The sequence below is a fragment of the Mercenaria mercenaria genome, chromosome 7 (genome assembly GCF_021730395.1).
Source record: "Mercenaria mercenaria strain notata chromosome 7, MADL_Memer_1, whole genome shotgun sequence".
Taxonomy (NCBI): Eukaryota; Metazoa; Mollusca; class Bivalvia; order Venerida; family Veneridae; genus Mercenaria; species Mercenaria mercenaria.
This window is the reverse complement of record NC_069367.1, coordinates 57700555-57722026: the sequence shown is the minus strand read 5'-3', so window position 1 is coordinate 57722026 and position 21472 is coordinate 57700555. Positions and strand designations below refer to the sequence as shown.

Sequence of the window (21472 nt, the reverse complement as noted above, 5' to 3'; positions counted from 1 at the left end):
ATTAGTTATGAATTAAGGGTGACTGTATCGAAAAGTAGAAAAAAAACGGTTCCCGCTAGTTATCTTAATTTGCGAACACCTATTGTCAGCAAAATGTGTGTGTAGATATCTTTTATGTAGTCAAAGGTTGTGATTGGTTTTCGGCGACTTTGGTCAATGTAAATTATAAAAATAGAAAGATGTTTTCTGCATTAAAACCTGGTTTCATGGCGTTGCCGCTTATGTGTTGATGCGTTCACATGCTGTACCAAGTTTGTTTGTTTTGCATCGACACAATTTAGGTCATATAGCGACTTTCCAGCTTTGTTGGTAGAGGAAGCCACCAGGTACCCCTCTGTACATTATTTCATCACGGGCAGGCTACCGGGTAGAACCAACGATCTTCCGTAAGCCAGCTGGATGGCTTCCTCACATGAATAATTCAACGCCCTGAGTGAGACTCGAACCCACATCGGTGTGGGGCAAGTGATTTGAAGTCAACGACTTTAACAACTCGACCACGAAGCCCTCCCCTCCTTCCCGACTACACCAAGTATATGGTAGATTGATGGGATAGTCAAGTGTGTGATTAGATATACTCATTTATTCACACTCAAATGGTCATAATTGCATATTTCACACTTATTTCTTGCAGAATAGTTTGAATGTATACATCTTCAGCGTGAATGTATTAATATTGAAAACAAACTCCAAGGAAGTTTTTCGAGACGTATTGAAAGGAATGTTCTTAGCATAGATACTTACTATATGTTTTGTGTCTTCTTAATATTATTTAAGTTTAAGACATATTAAATGATGCGTTTTTTTTTACTTTTTACAAAATTCAGAACATATTTTCTGGCTAACATTGTTTAACTATAAAATGCTTCAAGCAATGGACGTATGTGTCAGGATAAAATATATACAAATGTTACTACTATTCCAAATTAGTGTGGTCTTTGTAGGTTCGCACATTCGAACGTTTTGCCACTCATGAACAGAACATGACAGAACCAAGAATTAAGAATGATCAGATTACTTCAATATTGTATCGGGCGGGCCGATGCAACCAGCAGCATCAAAAGCGGAGCACTGGCATCATATGTACCTCTAAATGACTTTTAAAGGAATGATACTTTTTATAGTGGTCATACAAAAAAGCTTTAGACGTCGTTGACAAAACAAGCCTATAGTCACAGATTATGTTTTAAATAAGATAACAACTTTCTGTTAATGATATTAAATGCAGAACATAAAATTCAGGATGTAAAATTGCAGTTTAATTAAGTTCATGAATTATTTTAAATCATTAAGATGTCTTCTTTATACTCACACAAAACATTGGTTTTTAGAGCACTGAGATAATCGTAATTCTCAAGTAATGGACATAAACCCCGTATGTTCAAACATAATTCTTTATTACGCTCAAGTTCTACCCAACTGGGTAGACAGCTTGAGATAATGACGAATAATGACAATAGTTCAATGTTATTCCACCATGACAATATCCATTCGCACTTCCCTCCAAACTTGGATATTTTCCAGTAAAAGAATCGGCATTGTCGTGGTCCTCCGTGTCCTGGCATATTTTCACCTCGTCCGATCTCATACCGAGAACTTGTTGACATGATGATCCGTAACGGTATAGTACAAAACTTTTTTCGGTTGGCAGTAATATTGCCGTCGAAACTGGTGTATCAGATCTATAAACATATAAATACAATCAATTTAATAATTATCAGTCAGTCATTCTAGATGAAACAAATTAGCACCCACAAAGCTGCAGACAAAGGACTTTCAAATAAAATATACAAAGTTAATTGTTGTTCACGTTCTAATACCTACAAAATGTATACATGTTTTCTGCTAAGCCGTATGAGGACTTTTCGGTTCGCATCAAATCTACAAAACGATATTTGTAAACATAATACTAATTCGTGAAATTTGATAATGTCAAATCGTCCCTAGGAATACCTTCAGTTGAATTTAACTCAATAATTATGTGTCCTTAAACTAGAATAATGTATATATAAAAAAATTGTATAACATCCCTTACACCCTCACTCATGAATGATAATACAAACCTCTGGTTACTTTTTTGGTGTGTTTAGAAAGACACATAACACCAATTAATGTATAATAAAAGTTCAGAAAAATATCTCAACGTCTTGCATTCCACAACGTCATGTATATTGCATAAATAAATAAAAGTTACGCAATATATCTAAAAAAAAAGATCTTTATCCATTCATATTTTATAAATGATATGCAAACAATGGAACATCAGGTAATCCCCCAAGTTTCATATTGTTTAACAGACTGTACGCATCTTAAAGCGTCTAACCCACACATACTGGTGTCAGATTTAAAACAAAATAAAACGTTTGCTATATTCACCTATATGATGCATATTCGATGTTCTTACAATGTATTTTTGATCAAATTCTGTTGAAAATCGTTGTTTTCCTAACAAATTTAAGATAAAAATATTCGTCTACAATATCTGATAAGGGTTTCCCGTTTAATGAAAAAAACGGAATTCCCGTCAGCAATCATTACGTGATTATTAATAGAGTGCACGCGTGTAGGTATTGCACACTATTTTGACGTTTGGAAATAAATACAAACAAAACAATAACATAAAACAAGTCAGTACACTTAGTACGTTTACGATGCAGTCAGTGATTTCTCGTTGGCCTAGTGCGGTTACGGTATTCGTATTGTACTTTTTCTTCGTGACTTCGATTCACAGACCCGTTAAATATTGTCTTTAATTTTTTCTTCGCTACAATTCAATGAAGACAGAACGGATTAGTAAATCTAGATCTAACATGTTCAGTAAAATTATATGTCACAATTGACACGTAATTATGTCTAAATACACTCCATCTTTAATATGATCTAATGTTTTTTAAGCTTTCCTGTGATACTTTAAAACATGTACGGGTTAGTTTTATAAGTTTTATTACAATCTTAAACTTCACTTTAATAAAAGCACTGCCCAGTCATAATTTTAGGATTGATTGATTTATAGATACTACCAATTTTATACGAAAATAAGAAACAAAACAATAAATTGGAAACTAGAGGAAAAACATACACAAAGTATGTAATGCAAACTGATAAAAAATGGGGATCGAAATTCCCGACGAAAATGTATAATACAAATACCGTAACCGCTCGGCCAACGAGGAATCACTGACTAAATCGTAAACCTTAATTTTATGTTATTGTTTTGTTTTCACTTCTAAACGCCATAATACTATGCGCTACCTATTATTCGGTTTTGCAGTGAGCGATTTTTGTGTACTTTTAATAATGGAACGGTCCATTGTTTACCTAGTGTTACACGGTACGATAGTGATTCTTACCTAAATAAGGCAAAGTAAATCATGCTGACTTCCGTAATCGGTAGACGGGTGTATAAATTGACCCATCAAACTACATGCACACTTTTGGTTTGCTGCCCACCTGCCCTCACGTCTTGTTCTATTTTTATCAATGTTTACCAAATAAAGCGTTGTAACGGTTGATAAAAGTTCATGAGAAAAACTGCAAAAATTCGAATGTGCTCGTAATTCTGGAAACTATAAACTGTTCAACCATACTGTTTTATGTAAATTTATGAAACAGTGGCGAACTACTAGTAATCACAGAGGCGGACTATGCTACACGAGGAATGATTTGACGACGAGTAATGTATCAATTTGATATCGTTTTGTACTTTTGTACGATTTTTAATGAAGTTTCTCATGTTATGGCTTCCCAGAACACCGTAAATGATTTACTTCCATTCACTGTGTTTGTTTTTTTCCTTTTGAGGTATATAACACTTTTCATTTCAACGTTTGCAAAATTCAACTTTATTTGAGTGGAAATGTTCTTTTGTATGGTGGCTGATTTCTGCCGTTGAGTGTGCTCGTGTCGGCGAGGCGAAATGTCGAAATAACGAAAACACGAATGGTCGAAATAATGCTTATTTGTCGTGTGTTCGCTTTTCGAAGTAACGAAATTTCAGAGGCGAACATACGAACGTTTGTATTAATCACTTTTCATATCAACGGGTATTAAAACTTTGTTATTTCGCCTTCAATGTTTCGTTACTTCGTGTATTAGCCTCGGAAGGCGAAAGGCGATCACATGAAAATTGAGCTGTTTTCAACCTTTCGTTACCTCGACACGAACACACGACAAATATTTCGTGTAGGGTCTGCCTTAATACGCTATAAGGATGGCGCAAAATGGGGCGTAATGTATATATGAAATAATACCAGAACTGAAATACTTGAAGAATGACATATTTTATTGCATATGAAACATTTTCTATCATAAATTGAGAAGATTTTTGTATAAATGGTAAAACACATTATCTAGATAGCATTCAAGTTCAGGTCGGTGTAATGATATGCCCCGTAAGACTGACAAAAGCTTAATGTATGTACAAATTTAATACTAGTGATAAAATATATACACAATCTTTTATGGAATATAAATTATTATCTTTCTTTTTAGGAAAAATGTTATTTTATAAATGGTAAAACACATTATTTAGATAGCATATTCATTTTAGCAGCATATGTGTAATTGTTATGCGCATGCCTACCGGAAGGCGAATACACGAAAGGACGAAATTGCACATTTGTCGTGTGTTCGTGTCGGCGGGTCGAAGTAACGAAAGGTCGAAAACTGCTTATTTCTCGTGTTATCGCCTTTTGACTTTCGAGGCGGATACTTGAAGACACGACAAAAGAAGGGCGACAACACGAAGTTTTTATACCCGCCGACACGAAAAGTGATTATTACAAAAGTTCGTTTGTTTGCCCCTGAAACTAGCTGCGCCCCCTCCTGGAAGCCATATTTTTAACGAAACAGATTGATCAGAATGTAGACGGTCACTACTTAAGGCATATTCTTTAAAAATATTTTGAAGCTGGGCCAGTGCTTTCCATAAAACCGTATAGCTAAAACTTGTCCCGGCAAGTATGTTATCAACTGAACAGAGTGAGTTAAAGGAATATGGCAATTTCCTACTTTGTTCATTTATTCGTTGGTTCTGTCGTCGTTGTTCAACTGTTTTGCTTCGTCTATGTAAGTTTGTGTTAATATCTAGCGTTTACAAATCAAAACATACACTGCCTAATTAAGAATATCATTTTGGAGAGTTTTCTTTTTCTAGACTTTGGCAAATGGCTATAAGATCTTTGTCATTGTGTCGTTAAATATTGAGTAAATGAAATTTGCAATACTGCTCACTTCCTAGCACCGGCAGAAGAGTAATTTTATCATAATGTAATAATTTAATGGATTCCATGATCCTAAAGAAACTGAAAAAATGCCAACTAATACAGGTATGCAATAATTCGGGTTTTACATATATGATGTTTACTGCATTTTGTGAGCTGCTATATCATTCTCAGGTCTACCTGCAGCAAAAATCGATTGTAGCTCCAGCAGCTCCAAACTGACCCGAAGGCAAAGCTCCGGAATGTCTGTTGCCATTCCCACTGTCTTCATCGTCCCAGTGAATAGTGCCTTTCTGGAAACCTGTATGGAGAAATACGTTGATTACCGAGCTGTCCGAATATGGCTACATATTCTTGAATTAAAACAATGATTCAAAATACGAACTATTGGAGTATAGTGTTATATTGCTATATAATTTGTCTGTCTACTTGCACATGAATCATACCATTGCCCTGCTGGAGGACACTATGCCTAGTAACATGATCCTGGATGGAGGTATCATAGTAAGACAAACCCTAATGTTTTAACATTAACAGTTCTAGGCACAGATAATGTGATATATTTGTTTCAGTCGGACATTTTTCTGTTATTACTGAACTTGGTTTGGATCACTTCTATACCTAGTCGCCTTGTAGAATTTTATTGTCTATTAGACATGATCTTGGTTTCAAACTTAAAATAAATGCCCTCTACAATGCCATATTTATATGAATAAGTTGACATCCTTGGTGACAGTTTTAAGCAAAAGGCTAGAATAATTTGGCATAAATATAAAGTAATGTAAAAACCCTTTGTAAACCCTGTTGCTTGTTTTGGGAATATATCATTTACCACTGTGATAAGTACGCAATAATCATAAATTGAATGAATACATAACTATAAACGTCTAGAAATGCAACTACTGCTACGGTAATTTTCCTGTTTAAAACAACACCCTTTCCCTTTTTGGCAGCACCCTGCCCCTTTTAGGCGACATCCTGCTCTTTTTAGCTCTAAATGTAACGAAAGGCAATTGTAACCGAGGTACCAGTCAAAATTTCTCATGACGAATAAAGAGAATGAAATATTTACCCTTTTTCTGTTTTCCAACATTCTTTACTAAAGGGGTCTAGCTCTATAACAATATTTGGACAATATCAACATCAAAATAAACATTTACTTTCATTCGTATATATGTAGACCAATATGAGAGGAATGTGTATAAGGAACTGGAAACAAACACACAGGTTTCTTTTAATGCTGTCAAATTTATTAACCAAATATTGCAATAGTTACATACCCCTTTGAGACTCACATCTCATTAAGTCGGGTTTAGATAGAGCAAGTTTATACTCAGGGTTTAAATTTCTAGGCAACTACAAAACTGCTGGGCTACCAGAAAAAAATTATTCTTGCCCTGTGAACATTTTTAGTACTACCTCAATATTAGAGAAATGTTCACATAGTCATTTTTACCACCAAAGAAGCAATCTGAATCAGTCTGCCTTAAAATGAATATAAACATATATCCGGTCCATGGAGTATTTCCAGGGATATCTTTTTGGCATTTGTTTCAAATACGCAGGCTTCTTGGTGCTCAACTGGCTCAAGTTACCAAAAGTTTTCCTAACTGTTAAGCTCGTTTCTGTAATTAAGGAAAACCAATTGATGCAATATTCTACTTTCGATAGATTAGTCCTTTGCGTGTCATTGAGCTCTTTTTGTTCATTTAATTTGGATACTATGGCTTTTGTTAGCCAGCATCCGATTGGTCACGTTTCATAATGAACCGACATTTTGTTTTAGGTTGGTTGTTGGCTTGCTCTTTGTAATTGAAGGAAAAAGCTTTATTGTAGAAATATTGATATTGGAATCGCTTCTATTCACTAAATATCATAAAATCTTTATAATAGTTTGAGTATTATTCGGTGGAAAGGTGGGATAATATATGGAAATAAAGAGTTGTTAAAAATAACTTAAAAATTAAAATAGAAAATAGATGATGCGGTGTTACATACTTATCATAAAAATGAAAGAAGTGTTACAAAACAGCATATTAATTAAATAATGGGTAAGTGACATGAAACGACCAAAATGGGGACCATTTGACTTTGGGACGAGTGTGTTAAGGACGAGTTGACTGTAAATCGTTCTTACATTGTGAAATCTGATGATTTTCGAAAGGATGGAACGTAAAGTGTTTTTTTTTTGTTTCTGAAAAAAAAAGAGCACTTCATAAATAGCTGGTGTTGATAAACTAATAACAAAACATGATGTCATAAACCAAACAAATTGTGGTTATATGATTCCAGTCTGCACTGTACGTAGCTTTGTTAATTGATAAAATGTATCGAATATTATACCATTACCCATCAGCTTGATAGTATTTAGCCAAACAATTTTTGACCAATTTCTGTTCGGTTGTCTGATAACAATTTATTCAGCAAATACTGAAGTATAGAGTGGTCGGCAAGATAAGGATTTTGTTTATTAGTAATATAAAAGTTCAAAAAATATTAAAGTGAAAGATAGTCGGCAAGATATAATTGTTACACAGCTTGTTGGTGACAGGATACAGGATATACACTGTCTCGAAAATCCATACTTCATATGATATAGATTTCCTCGACAGCGTATATCCCGTATCCTGTCACCAGCAAGTATTGTAACTTATAATATCAATACACATCACAGAACACAGCATAAAAAAACAACACCAAAGGTAAGCACAGCTTTGACCTTCCACTTGGATTCGGGAAATCAGTGTACCTGCTTGGCAATCTGAATCCTTTCTTAGAATGCAGTAAGATCCTTTTGGCCAATTCATACCATACGTTGGAGATGTATTGTCTTCCTTTATGCAGAAATGTGACTCGGTTCCATAACTGTCTTGTTTGACTAGAAATAAAATAATATGCTATTTGTAACTATCATTATCATAGGTGACTGATTTGTGCACTTTACAGCTGTAAAACACGTCTCTGATAGCTTTATCGCTTTTGCACGAGGAATTCATTTCACAGGTTAACAAAAATTGATGTAAATTTCGCATTGATAGTGCTAAAATATATACATATCTGCGTTTCGTCTTGTGACTTTGTTAGAAGCCTTTCATGGTCTGCATTTTCATATAATTTTAAATGATCTTGGTATACTTCATAGTTACATTTGTCGTCCGTTTTGTCAAGTGACTAATCTTGCGCAATCATTAATTCTAAACAATAAAAATCAGTCAAGTCATAATATGACGAATAGTGTTGCTGAGACGTCTACACAATACTCGATTATCTCGAAAACCCATATATCACTGATGCATTTTACAGCAACAGATCAGCTAGAACGCTTACCACTTTGAAGAATAACATTCCCGCATAATATTCCTTAGCCAAAACAAAATTCGTTCTTAACGCCAGGACAAGAGTATTATGTACATGACATATTTTTTACATAAGACATTACTTTAAAGGATGTAATTTAACTATGCACTTCTTACTTACATCATACCTTAGTCAAAAATTTGCAAGTTTGTATAAAATGCACATTCCAAATAACTAGTTATAACTGTTTCATCTTGTTTTTTAACGCGAATTCTGCAGAAAACCAGGCACGCAATTAACTGAGTTCGCTGTAATTAATGGTAAGTTCCTCTTATCTGCGTCTACACTTTCAAGTTATAAACAACACGTTGTTTTATAAACAGGCACGCGCTAATTTTTGGTCACTGAATATAATAAAATGCATAGTATTTTTCCCAATAATAACTCCTGGCTATATGTCATTCAAAGCTAAATCGCAAAATCCTCTCGCTTTAATGTATAGCAAATAAGATTATTAAATTATATATCAGAATACGACACATTGAGATCGATAAATAGCATCTGAATAACTCCGAAAATACCTTATTCAGAAAACTAGGATGCAAGTAAAGGCCGAAATCTTTACTACATGATATATGAAACATAACCGTAATGTTACCTCCGCATCATTTTATTCATTGTTTACTTACATCGCATTCGTCTATGTACCATAATACACCAAGTAAAAAAGACTAATTTACCTTTAAGGTATCTCTCCGCATTATCAGATTTCCTGTTTGCGTTATTGCTATCTTCATTATCTTGGCTAATCCAGCCCTCCAACCAAGACACTCCCCCTGCAGGACAACCCGACTTTGCCTCAGGTAAACCGTAACATCCTACTGGCCACTGAAGGGGTATTCTCATGTCTGTTACTGTAACAGTTATAAAAGTTATGAAGTTAATTTACTCTTCTGCATGTTTCAAAATCTTAAAATCATTAAATGCAACAGACAGTTTACCTAATCTTAAACATATTCTGGTTAAATCCGAATGCAATGAAATTACTCCGCCTTCAGTCAAAAAAAAATGTAATGAGCCACGCTGAGAGTTATGCAAATACATTTACAGAAGAGTCTACTATAAAATTAAACAATTAAATATTTCATATAAAAGAAAACATGGATTGTACTGTCCATAATGTTTTGGTTTGAAATGGATGCAAGAAATTTTATATTTCAGTTGATAAACAGATGATAAATTAAGAAACAGAAGGACAGTCCATGGACCCTTCAACAAGACATTTGCTTGTTAGTGAACATTTAGATCAATGCTTTAAAACGGACCCACAATATTCAATTTTCCCTTTTATAAATTTCACGATAATAATGTTTCGACTAAGTTATCTAAGGAACGTTTCTTTTTTTTTTTTTGATATTTTTAAACCCAAACCGAACAAATATTGATGAAGTCATATTATAACGTTGTGTACACAACTTCACATTTTTATTTGTCTGCCCTGATGATTGTAGATTAAATCGGTTGTATTACATATATATGCTTGTATTACATATATATATATCTTTAAGAAATTTCACCTACAGTCATCAAACCATTTCGGAATATTTTCCAGCATGTGAATATGTGCACCTGAGATTTTTCACTTTGCAAGATTAGAGTTACGGCGCTTTACTTAGTAAAAAAATAAAATGTCAAAATGTCATAAAACATTAGAGGATTGTTTAAAACCATGTACAGTGACAGGTGTTTGTGTGTGTGTGTGGGGGGGGGGGGGGGGGGGGGGGGGGGGGGGGGGGGGGGGGGGAGAGGGGATGGCACTGTGTCCTATGGACACACATCTGTTAAATAATACTAGTATCAAACTTCAACTATCTACTGTCGAACAATCGCCTAGCGATTATGACTGGCAGGCGCTGTCAGGAAACAGTGTTTTAGTAAAAATGTTATGTGCAAAGTTAAAAAGATAAAAGACAAAGTATCTGGGTAACTATATACCCAAAGTATACAGTTAAAATCAGCGGATTTTAGTATTTAGAGAGACTGCGAGTCCAGCCCGCAGACAATTGTCTGCAAATTCTACACATTGGGGCTGGACTGGATATATGTTGGTTCCATAGTCTGACAGTCCTGGGGAAAAAGGAATTTGCATGGTACAATGTTTTGGACTGTGGAATTATGTAGTTTAAATTTCGTGTTTGTGTGAGCTAAAGATGGTCCACTGCCACTAATTCTTATCTTATAGAAAATAACCAGGGAGGAATGATTTCGTCTTCCAATTCAGTTCTGATAACATATCTGAGACGCTACTGGGACTGGTAGTCATTAAAAACATAGCGGGCTGCAGATCTTTGTACCCTTTATACTTTATAAGTGAGATATTTTTGCCAGGGGTGCCAGACCGTGGAACAGTACTCGACCTGGGGGCGGGTATAGGTTTTGTAGGCCATTTCTTTAACCTGTCTGTTGGTAGTCATTACATTCCTTTTGACGAAGCGAAGGGTATTACGGGCCTTGGATGTTATGTTATTTATGTGATTTGACCAGGTCAAGTAATTATTTAGGGTAACAAAAAGATATTTTGCATGGTCGGTGATCTGAAGTTGGACGTTATGTAGGGTGTAAGGATATATAACAGGATTCTTTTACAATATATTGTTAAAACTATTTTTTTCAGAACTTGAGGGGACATTTTTTTCAGGATAATCTAAAGACAATTTTTCACAAAATAAACAAAGGAATTGGAAATACAAAATGATTCTATTCTTACTCCGAATGGGAATGATTCCAATTACAATAAATTTAAACACCGAAAATGTGGAAAGGGGTTATTTAATGGTGTGAACTTGAACTTCTCTGTGTATATCTGTGCGTATATCAGCGTTGCATCAATGCCGATATCGACAGCAGTTATAGTCGAAATACGAATAAACGACGACAAATATCTTGTATAGGTGATCACTCGTTTTCTTCGAGAGATCATTTTCTATCCGGTGATCAATATTTCAGTTCAAAATTTAATTGAAAAAAAAACAACAACAAAACGAACACAATGTTTTCGAAATTTTGATGCAGACCGCAAAATCACGAAAAGATGAAAAATCATATTAGTGTCAAATTACTGTGTGGAAACAAATCGACTAATTGTAAAGATTAACTTACATTTCTGGTGTTTATTCGTATGTAACCCCTGTTTTTAACGCAAACGTTACTTAATGCGTTTTTATTTAAAAAAAAAACATTTTTCTGAAAAGAGATATACATTATAAGAAAAAAGTGCAAATATCAAGGTATATGATTTTTAGAGAAGCATCAATATAATCAATATCCGAATCTTAGTCAGAGTGTTGAATGTGCCTTTATATAGATTAACACAACGATAGATAGCTTGGGAAATACCTGCGGGAGTATTGCCCTGGTATTTCTTTCCGTATTCTGTGTAGGCCCTGTACATATTTGCCGACTTTGTTTTTAGTGCTGCAACAATGTTGTCACATATACTAATATCTCCATAGTTGTCACTCGCCTATTGTAAGATTCATGAGGAAAACATGTATATATTATAATATGCATGCTTCGCTTTTAAAGCCGTGATGCATTTCAAGTGTAATCAACAGAGATTCGAAGAATGTAAACACCTTTAGCTATAATGATATTACATATTTTGAAATGAGATGCTTCGTGTGAGTTAAACAAACGAATATAACAATAAATAGTATATGTCACATCAGAAATCAGCTTGTTGTTAACTTGAAAGGATTTTTTTTTCAATATCTGTTACGTATCACTGCTTCATCTCAAAGTGCATTATTTTCGGAGGCCGAAGAAAAATCGAAATTGAAAAAGAAAATATTTAGTATCATATTTAATATGCTATTATTATTATGCTGTTATACTAATGAAAGTAAGGGAAACAAAAATATATTATTTGCAATCACTGATATAGGAAATAGGGTTGAACAAACTGGTCTGGGCTCTGAATTTAGCATATGGTCATGTGAGAAAACAAGAGTAGAAATGGACATGAAATCAAGTTCTTTGTCGTTAAGCCTCTAAGTGTAAAGTTGATCTTGCACTCTGCATGTTGAGATAAATAACTGATGCAAATTTTATGAACATCCTTCCAGCGTTTTAAAAGATTTAGAGCTATTGACCTTTGGGCTCCAAATGCAACATTTTCCTGAAGGCTTGCTCCAAGCGACCTTGGTGACATGATCTGGGTGAAGCTTTAATAAGGCGATGATGCTCCTTACAGAGATATTGAAAATATCATGCGAACATGAAATATAGCTGACCTTTGACCTCTAATTGACTCATCAGAAATATATAAAGGACAAAAACAAGGCAAATACGTTTGACTTCCAGAAGGTGCAAACTTAACATCTGAGATATATACCGGTGTAATATTCCCCTCTACATCGACTTGATGCTAATTTTATCCAAAAGCCTTCGAGCGGTTAAGATACGGAGCGGAAACGCAATGAAGTTTCTTTTTTACATGTGATCTAGGTCTTAAAGTATATTTCCGTGTAATTAATTGAAAATCGTTTGTCATGTATTGTTTTGGAGAAATGTTTTCAGACATACATGATTCCAATGTAGCCCCATATTCTTTCTATCTTAGGGTAACAAAAATAGTTTATATGCTTGCCATCCAATATTTGTCTTTCATCGCTTCAGTTATTGGAACAACCTTGATTCTAATAGGCTGTGAATTATTGTCTGACCCTATTTTGACATTTCTATGCAGGCTGCCTAAAACTCTATCTGCTACACTGCTTCCTCTGAAATCTCCGATGTTTAACACCAGTGACGTAGCGGAGTTCATGTAAGGACCAGAGGCATTCAGAAGCTGGTGATCCTTGAATTGAAATGAAACATTTTACCGTTTTGCGTACTTGTAAAACCAAATGAGAAGTGTCTGTATATGCAACTTTCCGCTGCTTTGTTTATACTTGACATGATATCAAACTGAAATCTACAAAAATGTCGAAAGATTGAGCACAAAGGGAACGTATGACTTAGGCCACATAAAAATCAAACGCAAAAGAAAATGAATTAAATTAAAAATGCACAGTAAATTCACAGTAAAATAAACCACATCGTTAATTGTGTGTTAATTAATGCCCGCCTGTGCTGTGTAGAGTCTTTATATGTCTTGAAATATATAGAAAAATATTTCAACGTAATAAATTATGACTTTTTATGGCACAAACCTTTATATTTCAAAATAATACTGCCAAATTATCGTCAGTATGGTTACTTTGGAAAAAAAGTAGCACACATCGACGAAAAGTTAGAATCTTAAATATCTGAAAAATCTCATCCCTAGAAATCTCATGACGTATGTTATTAGAAATTGAAAAAAAAAACGGGACAAAAGAGTTGAAAATATTTCTTTCTAGCATAAGGTTCAGACTTTTATGCAACAGTCATACCAGCTATAATATAGGCATATTTTGTGTGCATATGAAAAATTTTTACTGGCTAAATTTGGACATAATTATATATACAGACTGTTACACTGTAACGGGTGCATATAAGTAAACTTTATTTTCCCTTTTATTGAATTTCCGTTTCTGTCGATAATCTATCAAACTTTTGTTGCAATTATAGGAAAAGATTAAGTCTGAATCTAGCTTGCAAGTTTGAATTATTTCTTGTGTAACATTTATCGCTTGAAATAGTACTTACAGTCTTCATAATATCCCTAAATAGGTCAAGTTTTGTTGTTTGGTAATGATTAATCTCTTTGTAGCCGATATGTACTTCCATTATCACATGCTTAAACGTGAACAAAATAATAACTTGTTATATTGTTTGCATCGCAAATACTAAGATTTTGAAATTCTATAAAGATATGATTGAATCATAACATGACGCAATGTAATTGTTATGTTATGCCGATCCTAGTAAGTACTGGCGTTTGTATACTTTTCGTAGTATCGGATATCTAACACACTATAATATGTTCGTTATTTCCGTTAACGATAGAAAACATTAAAGTATGTTACCTTTGTTAATGTAGATAAAAGTATTTTTTCGATAACCGTATTAATAATATTATTGAGCAACATAATGAAGAGTATAATACTTGTTTACATGATTAACATGGTGATGATAATTGGCAAAACGGAAAACTTTATGACATAAATGAACAGTAAGAGTAAAAACCTGTTTCGCTTTAGTCAACATCGTTAACATGTGTTAAAATATACTGAACAGCAAAAGAAACTATCCAGCTGTATAACTGGTATATTTTGAAATAAAAAATAATTTTTCAAATTTGAATTGTTTCTTCATATTAAAATTTCTATTAAAGATCCTCTCATGATAAATTTTTAAAAATCAATCAACCGTGAAGTCAGTAGTCCCACAAAAGCCATTTGAAAGGCTATATCTTTTGCGCGTCAGTTGCATTGTAACATCCCAATTCGGCGCTCGCGCTAAATTTGATTCAGTCGTGCGGTGCAACCAACAATATTTTTTAAACTTTATGCTGTTTTTCGAGTTAGTCAATTACCAGTATTTCCAATGACAATAAAATTTCACAAAGAAAATAGTTAATTATAGGCGCACATGAGTTTCGTGTAAAACGGCTATTGTGTTTAAAATTTTACACGTGAAGTTCTTTAAGTGTAATGTGATATGAAAAACACAAGTTATTTATAAACTAAAGCTTTTTAATAAGAAATACTCCAGTTTAAAAACTGGATAGTTTCTTTTGCTGTTCAGTATAGTTAATTATTACACTTACCGTTCCCCATCGATCAAGGAATGTCAAGTATTTGCCAGCATCGTACGTTACTGGTAATGCGCACACGGACCCAGCAAAGTGCCTGGTCAATGCATAATTGTCTATTTTTACCATATCGTCATCATAAGTAATGATGCCTTTTTGACATTCCGTTTCCTTATCTATATATACAATGTCTCCGCTTGAAGTTGCAGTGGTAATATCTTTATATACTTCAATATATAAAATATGAAAAAGAATATTTTCATTTTAGCGTATTGATATCATTTACAAGCTGATGTAATTTTATTTCTAGGCAAAGCTATTTACTTATACCCATACAAACGGAGTATTTTCTTTTTCTTTTTTCTTTTTCTTTTTGGGTGGGGGAGGTATATAGGACTGAGCTTGTCGGTCAGTCTGTCGGTTCGTTGGTTGTCATGGTTTTTAGCAGACAATAACTCATGAAAAACTTGACACATTTAATTAAATTTTGATGCACACTTGTAACATCATAAAATACTTGTCAAGTTTGAATTTGCCTGCAAACCAACATTTTTGACGTAGTTATGGCCCCTTTCCAACTTCAAATTTGCCAAACTCGTGGTTTCCGGACAATAACGGATGAAAAGCTTGATAGATTTTGAGTAATTTTTGGTACAAGTGTGTATCATCATAAAATACATGTCAAGTCTGACTTTTGCTACAAACCACCAATTTCTGCCGTAGGTATGGCCCCTTTCCAACTTAGAATTTGCCAAACACATGGTTTCCGGACAATAACTCATGAAAGGTTTGACAAATTTAAATACATTTTGGTGCACAGGTGTAACATCATAAAATACAGGTCAAGTTTGACTTTGCCTACAAACCACCATTTTTGACGTAGTTATGGCCCCTTTCCAACTTCAAATCTGCTAAACTCGTGGTTTCCGGACAATAACTCATGAAAGGCTGGACAGATTTTAAATAATGTTTGGTACAAATGTGTAACATCATAAAATACAGGCGAAGTCTGACTTTGGCTACAAACCACATATTTTTGACGTAGTTATGGCCCCTTTCCAACTTAGAATTTGCCAAACTCATGGTTTTCAGACAATAACTCATGAAAGGTTTGACAGATTTGAATAAAGTTTGGTACACAAGTGTAACATCATAAGATACAGGTCAAGTTCGACTTTGCCTACAAACCACTATTTTTTGACGTAGGTATGGCCCCTTCCCAACTATAAATTTGCCAAACTTCTGTGACAAGGCCGTATTGTGCGGGGCATTATTCGTCACTCCTGTGACATTTCTAGTTTAAGTTTTACATTGAAGACATGTACATTCCAGACAAAGAAACTGTATGAATATGATCAGTATCTAAAGCACTGATTACACAAATTTAATCAACTAAGCAGATATGTAAAACTCGCACTACAAATCCAAAATTCCTTTTGACCATATATCAGAAAATGGAAAACCTACTTACAATGAAGTGTTGATTTTATATGTAAGTCATCTCTCAATTATTCATAACGCTGATTGATTGTCGCACCACTTTTTGAAAATACATGTACATATGACATTCAAATATATATGGAAATTGCTGACCATGGATGCGGTGATATAAGTCATTATGGCGTAATTTACATCGTTATGAATTACTTAATCCTTTAAAGTCGTAGATAGATTACAATAACGTATAAGTTTCAGATGAAAACAATGATGGTTTGTTTCGTTCTTGTTAAATGCAATAGAAAATTGCATTGTATTTCTCAAACTAAAACCTGATTCGCTTTTTTCCTCACTATCACGGAAATACAATAACTACCACCATATTAAAAGTGTTTTATAACTTGCTCAGTAATATGCCGAAATTGATACTTTGTTTACTATTTTGAATGATTTATGAAGATATAACAGAAAAGTGATCATTCAACAACCTCGCCTTTCCTTTAAAACTGTTCTAATCTGCATTATGCAATCTGTATAAAAGTAATGGCAACAAATATGAAATTTAAATTTTTAATGGCATTACTGTAATTATGTAATCTTCAAAGTTGTTATGACGTTCAAATGTAACATTACTTATTATGCCACATTATTATCACAAATAATATAGCCATTGCTTTATGTTTGATGTTATTTTTTATGAAAATGTATAAAATTTGAAACGTATCTATGAAATTGGTAAAAACAGCGTTTGTTATCTCTCTTCATCAAAGAGTCACTTTGCGGGTTGCTCACGTTTCGGTTGCCGACTCTATCAGCGTTGGATTTACTCTAATGCATGAAGGGGTGGGTCAGCGGGCCTACATTTATCTTTTTACGATAATTAGTGCACTTAAAAACATCAAATAAATTTCACTTACATATACTCTCCGAAAAGGCTAATGGCTTCAGAGTATTTGAAGACAGCGCTGAAAAAAACCCATCAAAATTAGGTATGTTAGGCCCATGTATCAGTACATCAGAACTCTAAACCCTTTACCCGATAATTGAGGTTGTTGTGCATTGTTAGAAATAAATTTAGAATCAGCAAATGAAATACTTCGTAAAGTATCAGACGAAAAACACCAGTTTACTTAAAGGCCTAGAGTCACTGCAATATAAGTGCCCCCCCCCCCCCCTCCCCCAAATCCGATATACAACTCCCATCTTATCTGTTGCTTATCAGCGATTATGTAACCGTAACTGATTAGAGGGCAATTAGCACAGCAGGGACCCCAACTAGACCATGAAGATGGGTGCAGTGGAGTTTAAAAAAATTAATTTTTCTTCAGTGAATGTGGAATGATGATAATATTAATTATTATTTTGATATTATATAGATAATAATAACTATTATTTTTAATGTTATAATAATGATCATGATAATAATAAAAATAATCATAATAATAATAATTATTATTTTAATCATTATTATTATTATTATTATATTACATAAAGGATAATTAAAGATAATTAAAGATACAGTAATAATATTGAAAATAATAATGATAATAAAACACAAGTATAGTGAAAACTTCATGAGTTCTTTGTGCTGACAAACAATATTTTTCTAACTGGAAACTGGGTTTCTTGTATTCATGTAATCAACATCATTTGAACTTTAAATTATTGTGTTCCATCTATACTGAATTTTCATTTTCAGTATGTTGCCAAAAGTGACTTTTTTCATCCTTTGCTTTGTAACTTTGAAATGCACATACTGTTTTCAATTTTTAGACAAATTTCATTATTTGAAAAATAAGTTTCTGATTATCTTATTATTGTGTTTAATCAACAAATACTTTTCTTTACATAGAAATGCCCCCCCCCCCTCCCCCCAAAAAAAAACAACAACAAAAAAAAAAAAAACTAGTATAACTTAAAAAGTTATCAATTATATATCAATTTAAAATAAATTACATTGTTTCCCCTTCTCACTAATTGATACACTTGTAAGATAGACTGACTCTCCAATAAATATTGACCGTTGTTTATTGGAACCATACTGTGATGGTCATTAGCCCCCAACTGTGCTGGTAAAGACAGAAATCCCTTGGCCCACTGCCAAAATCTAGGCCTTTAACTTACGTGTATAATCTATTTCTGCGAACAAATCATTTCGATAGGATGCCGCACTGTAAACCAAGTTGGACCTAGTGGAAGATGAGCAGAAACTTCTGTTGCTGATACTGAGTTCTTTATACGAGCCATCTACTCTAGTCGTTATCTGTATAAAACATATTAACATTTTGTTAGATATTTATAACAAAAAGAAACCCTTAAACTGTTAATATGCCTTAGTCTGTCAGTTTATTTAATCACATATTGCAAAAACATACAATTTATTAGTAATTTGTAGATTTAGATTTATCAGCAATACTTAACTTGTACAACACAAGTACTTGCACAGGATCAATTTGATATGGTTTTTCCAAACAACATTTTACACATTTGATTTTAATGTAAAATGTTTAAATAATTATTTTAACAATTAGGGAAAGGCAATTCAATCTGGACCACTATTAAGAATGTTCGTGAAGGACATGATATGCTCTGATTTTTACACAACATCTGTTAAAAAGAAAGAACATTATGTGTAGACAGATATTCAGTTGTAATACATCACTGCCACATCACATAACACTTAAAATTACTGCAAGAATAGTTTTTCGACGAATGCTCACAAAATGACATAAAAAGCCCTACCAAGTACACTGAATGTTATCAAGCTGATATGTCTTTCGATTTACTATTTGACATTTTTCTAATCATTCTAAGAAAGACAGACTATGTATAGTAAATTTCTGGTATATTAGTGTTTTGTAGTACCTGAAAGATATGTTTGGTGACCTTAATACCCGGGTCAAGATTTCCACTTGATGCATCTCCGCCCTCGGGATTTCCATGTATGATATCATATCCCGCACCGATTACATCTGTTCCAGGAAAATACGAACTAACGCCTTGGCAAAGAATCAGCAGTGTATAACAAACTGTTAACATCGCTATAAAGTTCTTTAATTTCCGCTCTTAACAATCTTATTTAAGTATAAAATGTACTAAAAGCTTATCTTATCGAATGTTACATGATTCTACCTACGTCATATGTTTCTCTAAATGGCAATAAAAGTTCAAGCAGTTATACATGTCTTGACACAAGTTTAAGGTATTAAGTCAACTATTAAATCCTGTAAGAATAAAGGAAAACATGGGGCTAAATTACGAGTGTGGTAAAATGGGATGAGTTTAACACCAAAATATACATTATACATTTCTTACGTTCAGATCAAAACCAGCATACTATGATAATCTATTAGGATTTAACAGATGCATGTCAATGTTAGATAACAATGTTATGAAGTTGTTGGCATGCGAATGCTTAAATGTTTCATTTGTTCCAGTCAGAGGATAATTGGTCGGATGAAATTTGTGACTTTCAGACACATCTTTATCAGAACGTTGGACAAACACGACTCGGATTATTCTAGTATTAAAACTGCAAATGTGCAAACTTTAAACTATTGTTTGAGACAAGTCAGTAAGAGTAGAGTCCACCTTTCCTTCTAATCTGATATCGTTTCTTTCACTAGGCGGAGATAAACTGTAGTATACCGTAGTACGATAACTTCTGGGCATATCTAAACTCAAAATATCATAGTATTTATGGTGGTGGACGTAGCGTAAGATAACGCATCAAAATTTGCCAAAAATAGTGTCGCAACATAATTGTCAATCAGTTATTCTAACTGTAGCCTAGTTTTGCCCTGTTTTGTCATTTTCTACCCTGGTTTGCATACAAAATTACACATGTAAACTGTTCAATCTTACCTCTGACTGCTAGGAATTAGCAATCATTAGGCTACAAGTATGCAGCTTTTTTTAAAACAAAATACACACAAAACAATGAAAATGTGATATTTTTGGGTTCTATCCATATTTACAGCAAAATTGCAATAAATTTGTCATTTTCTATCATATTCTAATCAAGGTAGCCCATTTCCACCCTCATTTGCTAGATTTCAATATTTACCATTGTTCCCTTTATAGACCATAACCGGATGTGACATATTTGCTTATGCTTATTTCATAATGTAGTGTATAGTATTGTAAATTACGTAATATGTATAATGACAAAGTATGTAAAATGAGATTTCATATGCAGATCTTAAAAATTTTGTACTATTCAGTCGGAAAAAAATAAAGATTTTGTTACTTTTTTTGATGACCCAGGGGTTAAATTTCAATTTTGATTTAAAAATTAAAAAGACGGTTCTCGCTATATGCATACCTTTCCTTCAAAACTGGTATTAAGGGGAGCTGACTCCCTGAAAAGAAAATTGGCGTTGATAAGTGGTTTTCCCGAGGTAAAAACAACAATGTTAAAAATTTTACATTTATCCAGCTGCAGTCCTACTTACATTTTTTGTTTTTTTTTTTTTTTTTTGTTTTGCCGCGTTCTTTGATAAAAATGTAGTAAGCTTTTGCATTCTCTGAAGCACATCCGATGTCGTGAAATAAGACTATACAGTATTGCCAATGAACATCCTCCTGTTTTTTATACTATACGGGAATAATTATTGTTTATGTTTTTTAAAAGAAACCCATGTGATTTAAGGGATTTTCATGGCTCTTCCGATTCTTTTTTAAAAGGAAAACGTGCAATGTTAATCGAAGCGGTCTGTTTTTCACTATAATTTTCTAAGTTTAATGTCTTTCAGTGTTAACTCAAGCAGTTCTAAAC

At 33.5% G+C, this 21472-nt stretch overlaps 1 protein-coding gene across 1 annotated transcript; it reads right to left on the bottom strand.

Annotated features, from left to right (window-relative positions):
• Positions 1 to 1411: 1411 nt before the first annotated feature.
• On the bottom strand, positions 1412 to 19734 carry LOC128558289 (uncharacterized). The gene is made up of 11 exons (XM_053547209.1): positions 19561 to 19734; positions 18820 to 18958; positions 17613 to 17660; positions 15274 to 15485; positions 14211 to 14300; positions 13168 to 13377; positions 11916 to 12042; positions 9260 to 9433; positions 7972 to 8100; positions 5403 to 5523; positions 1412 to 1682 (listed from the first exon to the last, which is right to left on the bottom strand). The coding sequence occupies exons 1-11, from the start codon at positions 19732 to 19734 to the stop codon at positions 1412 to 1414; spliced, it is 1695 nt and encodes a 564-aa protein (XP_053403184.1).
• Between the last annotated feature and the right edge of the window lie 1738 nt (positions 19735 to 21472).

Coding starts and splice junctions, on each gene's coding strand:
- LOC128558289 (XM_053547209.1), bottom strand. CDS start 19,734: ATGTTAACAGTTTGTTATACACTGCTGATTCTTTGCCAAGGCGTTAGT. Junction 15,486..17,612: donor AGCCTTTTCGGAGAGTATAT/GTAAGTGAAATT, acceptor TATATATTGAAG/TATATAAAGATATTACCACT. Junction 9,434..11,915: donor CCAGGGCAATACTCCCGCAG/GTATTTCCCAAG, acceptor TAACTGTTACAG/TAACAGACATGAGAATACCC.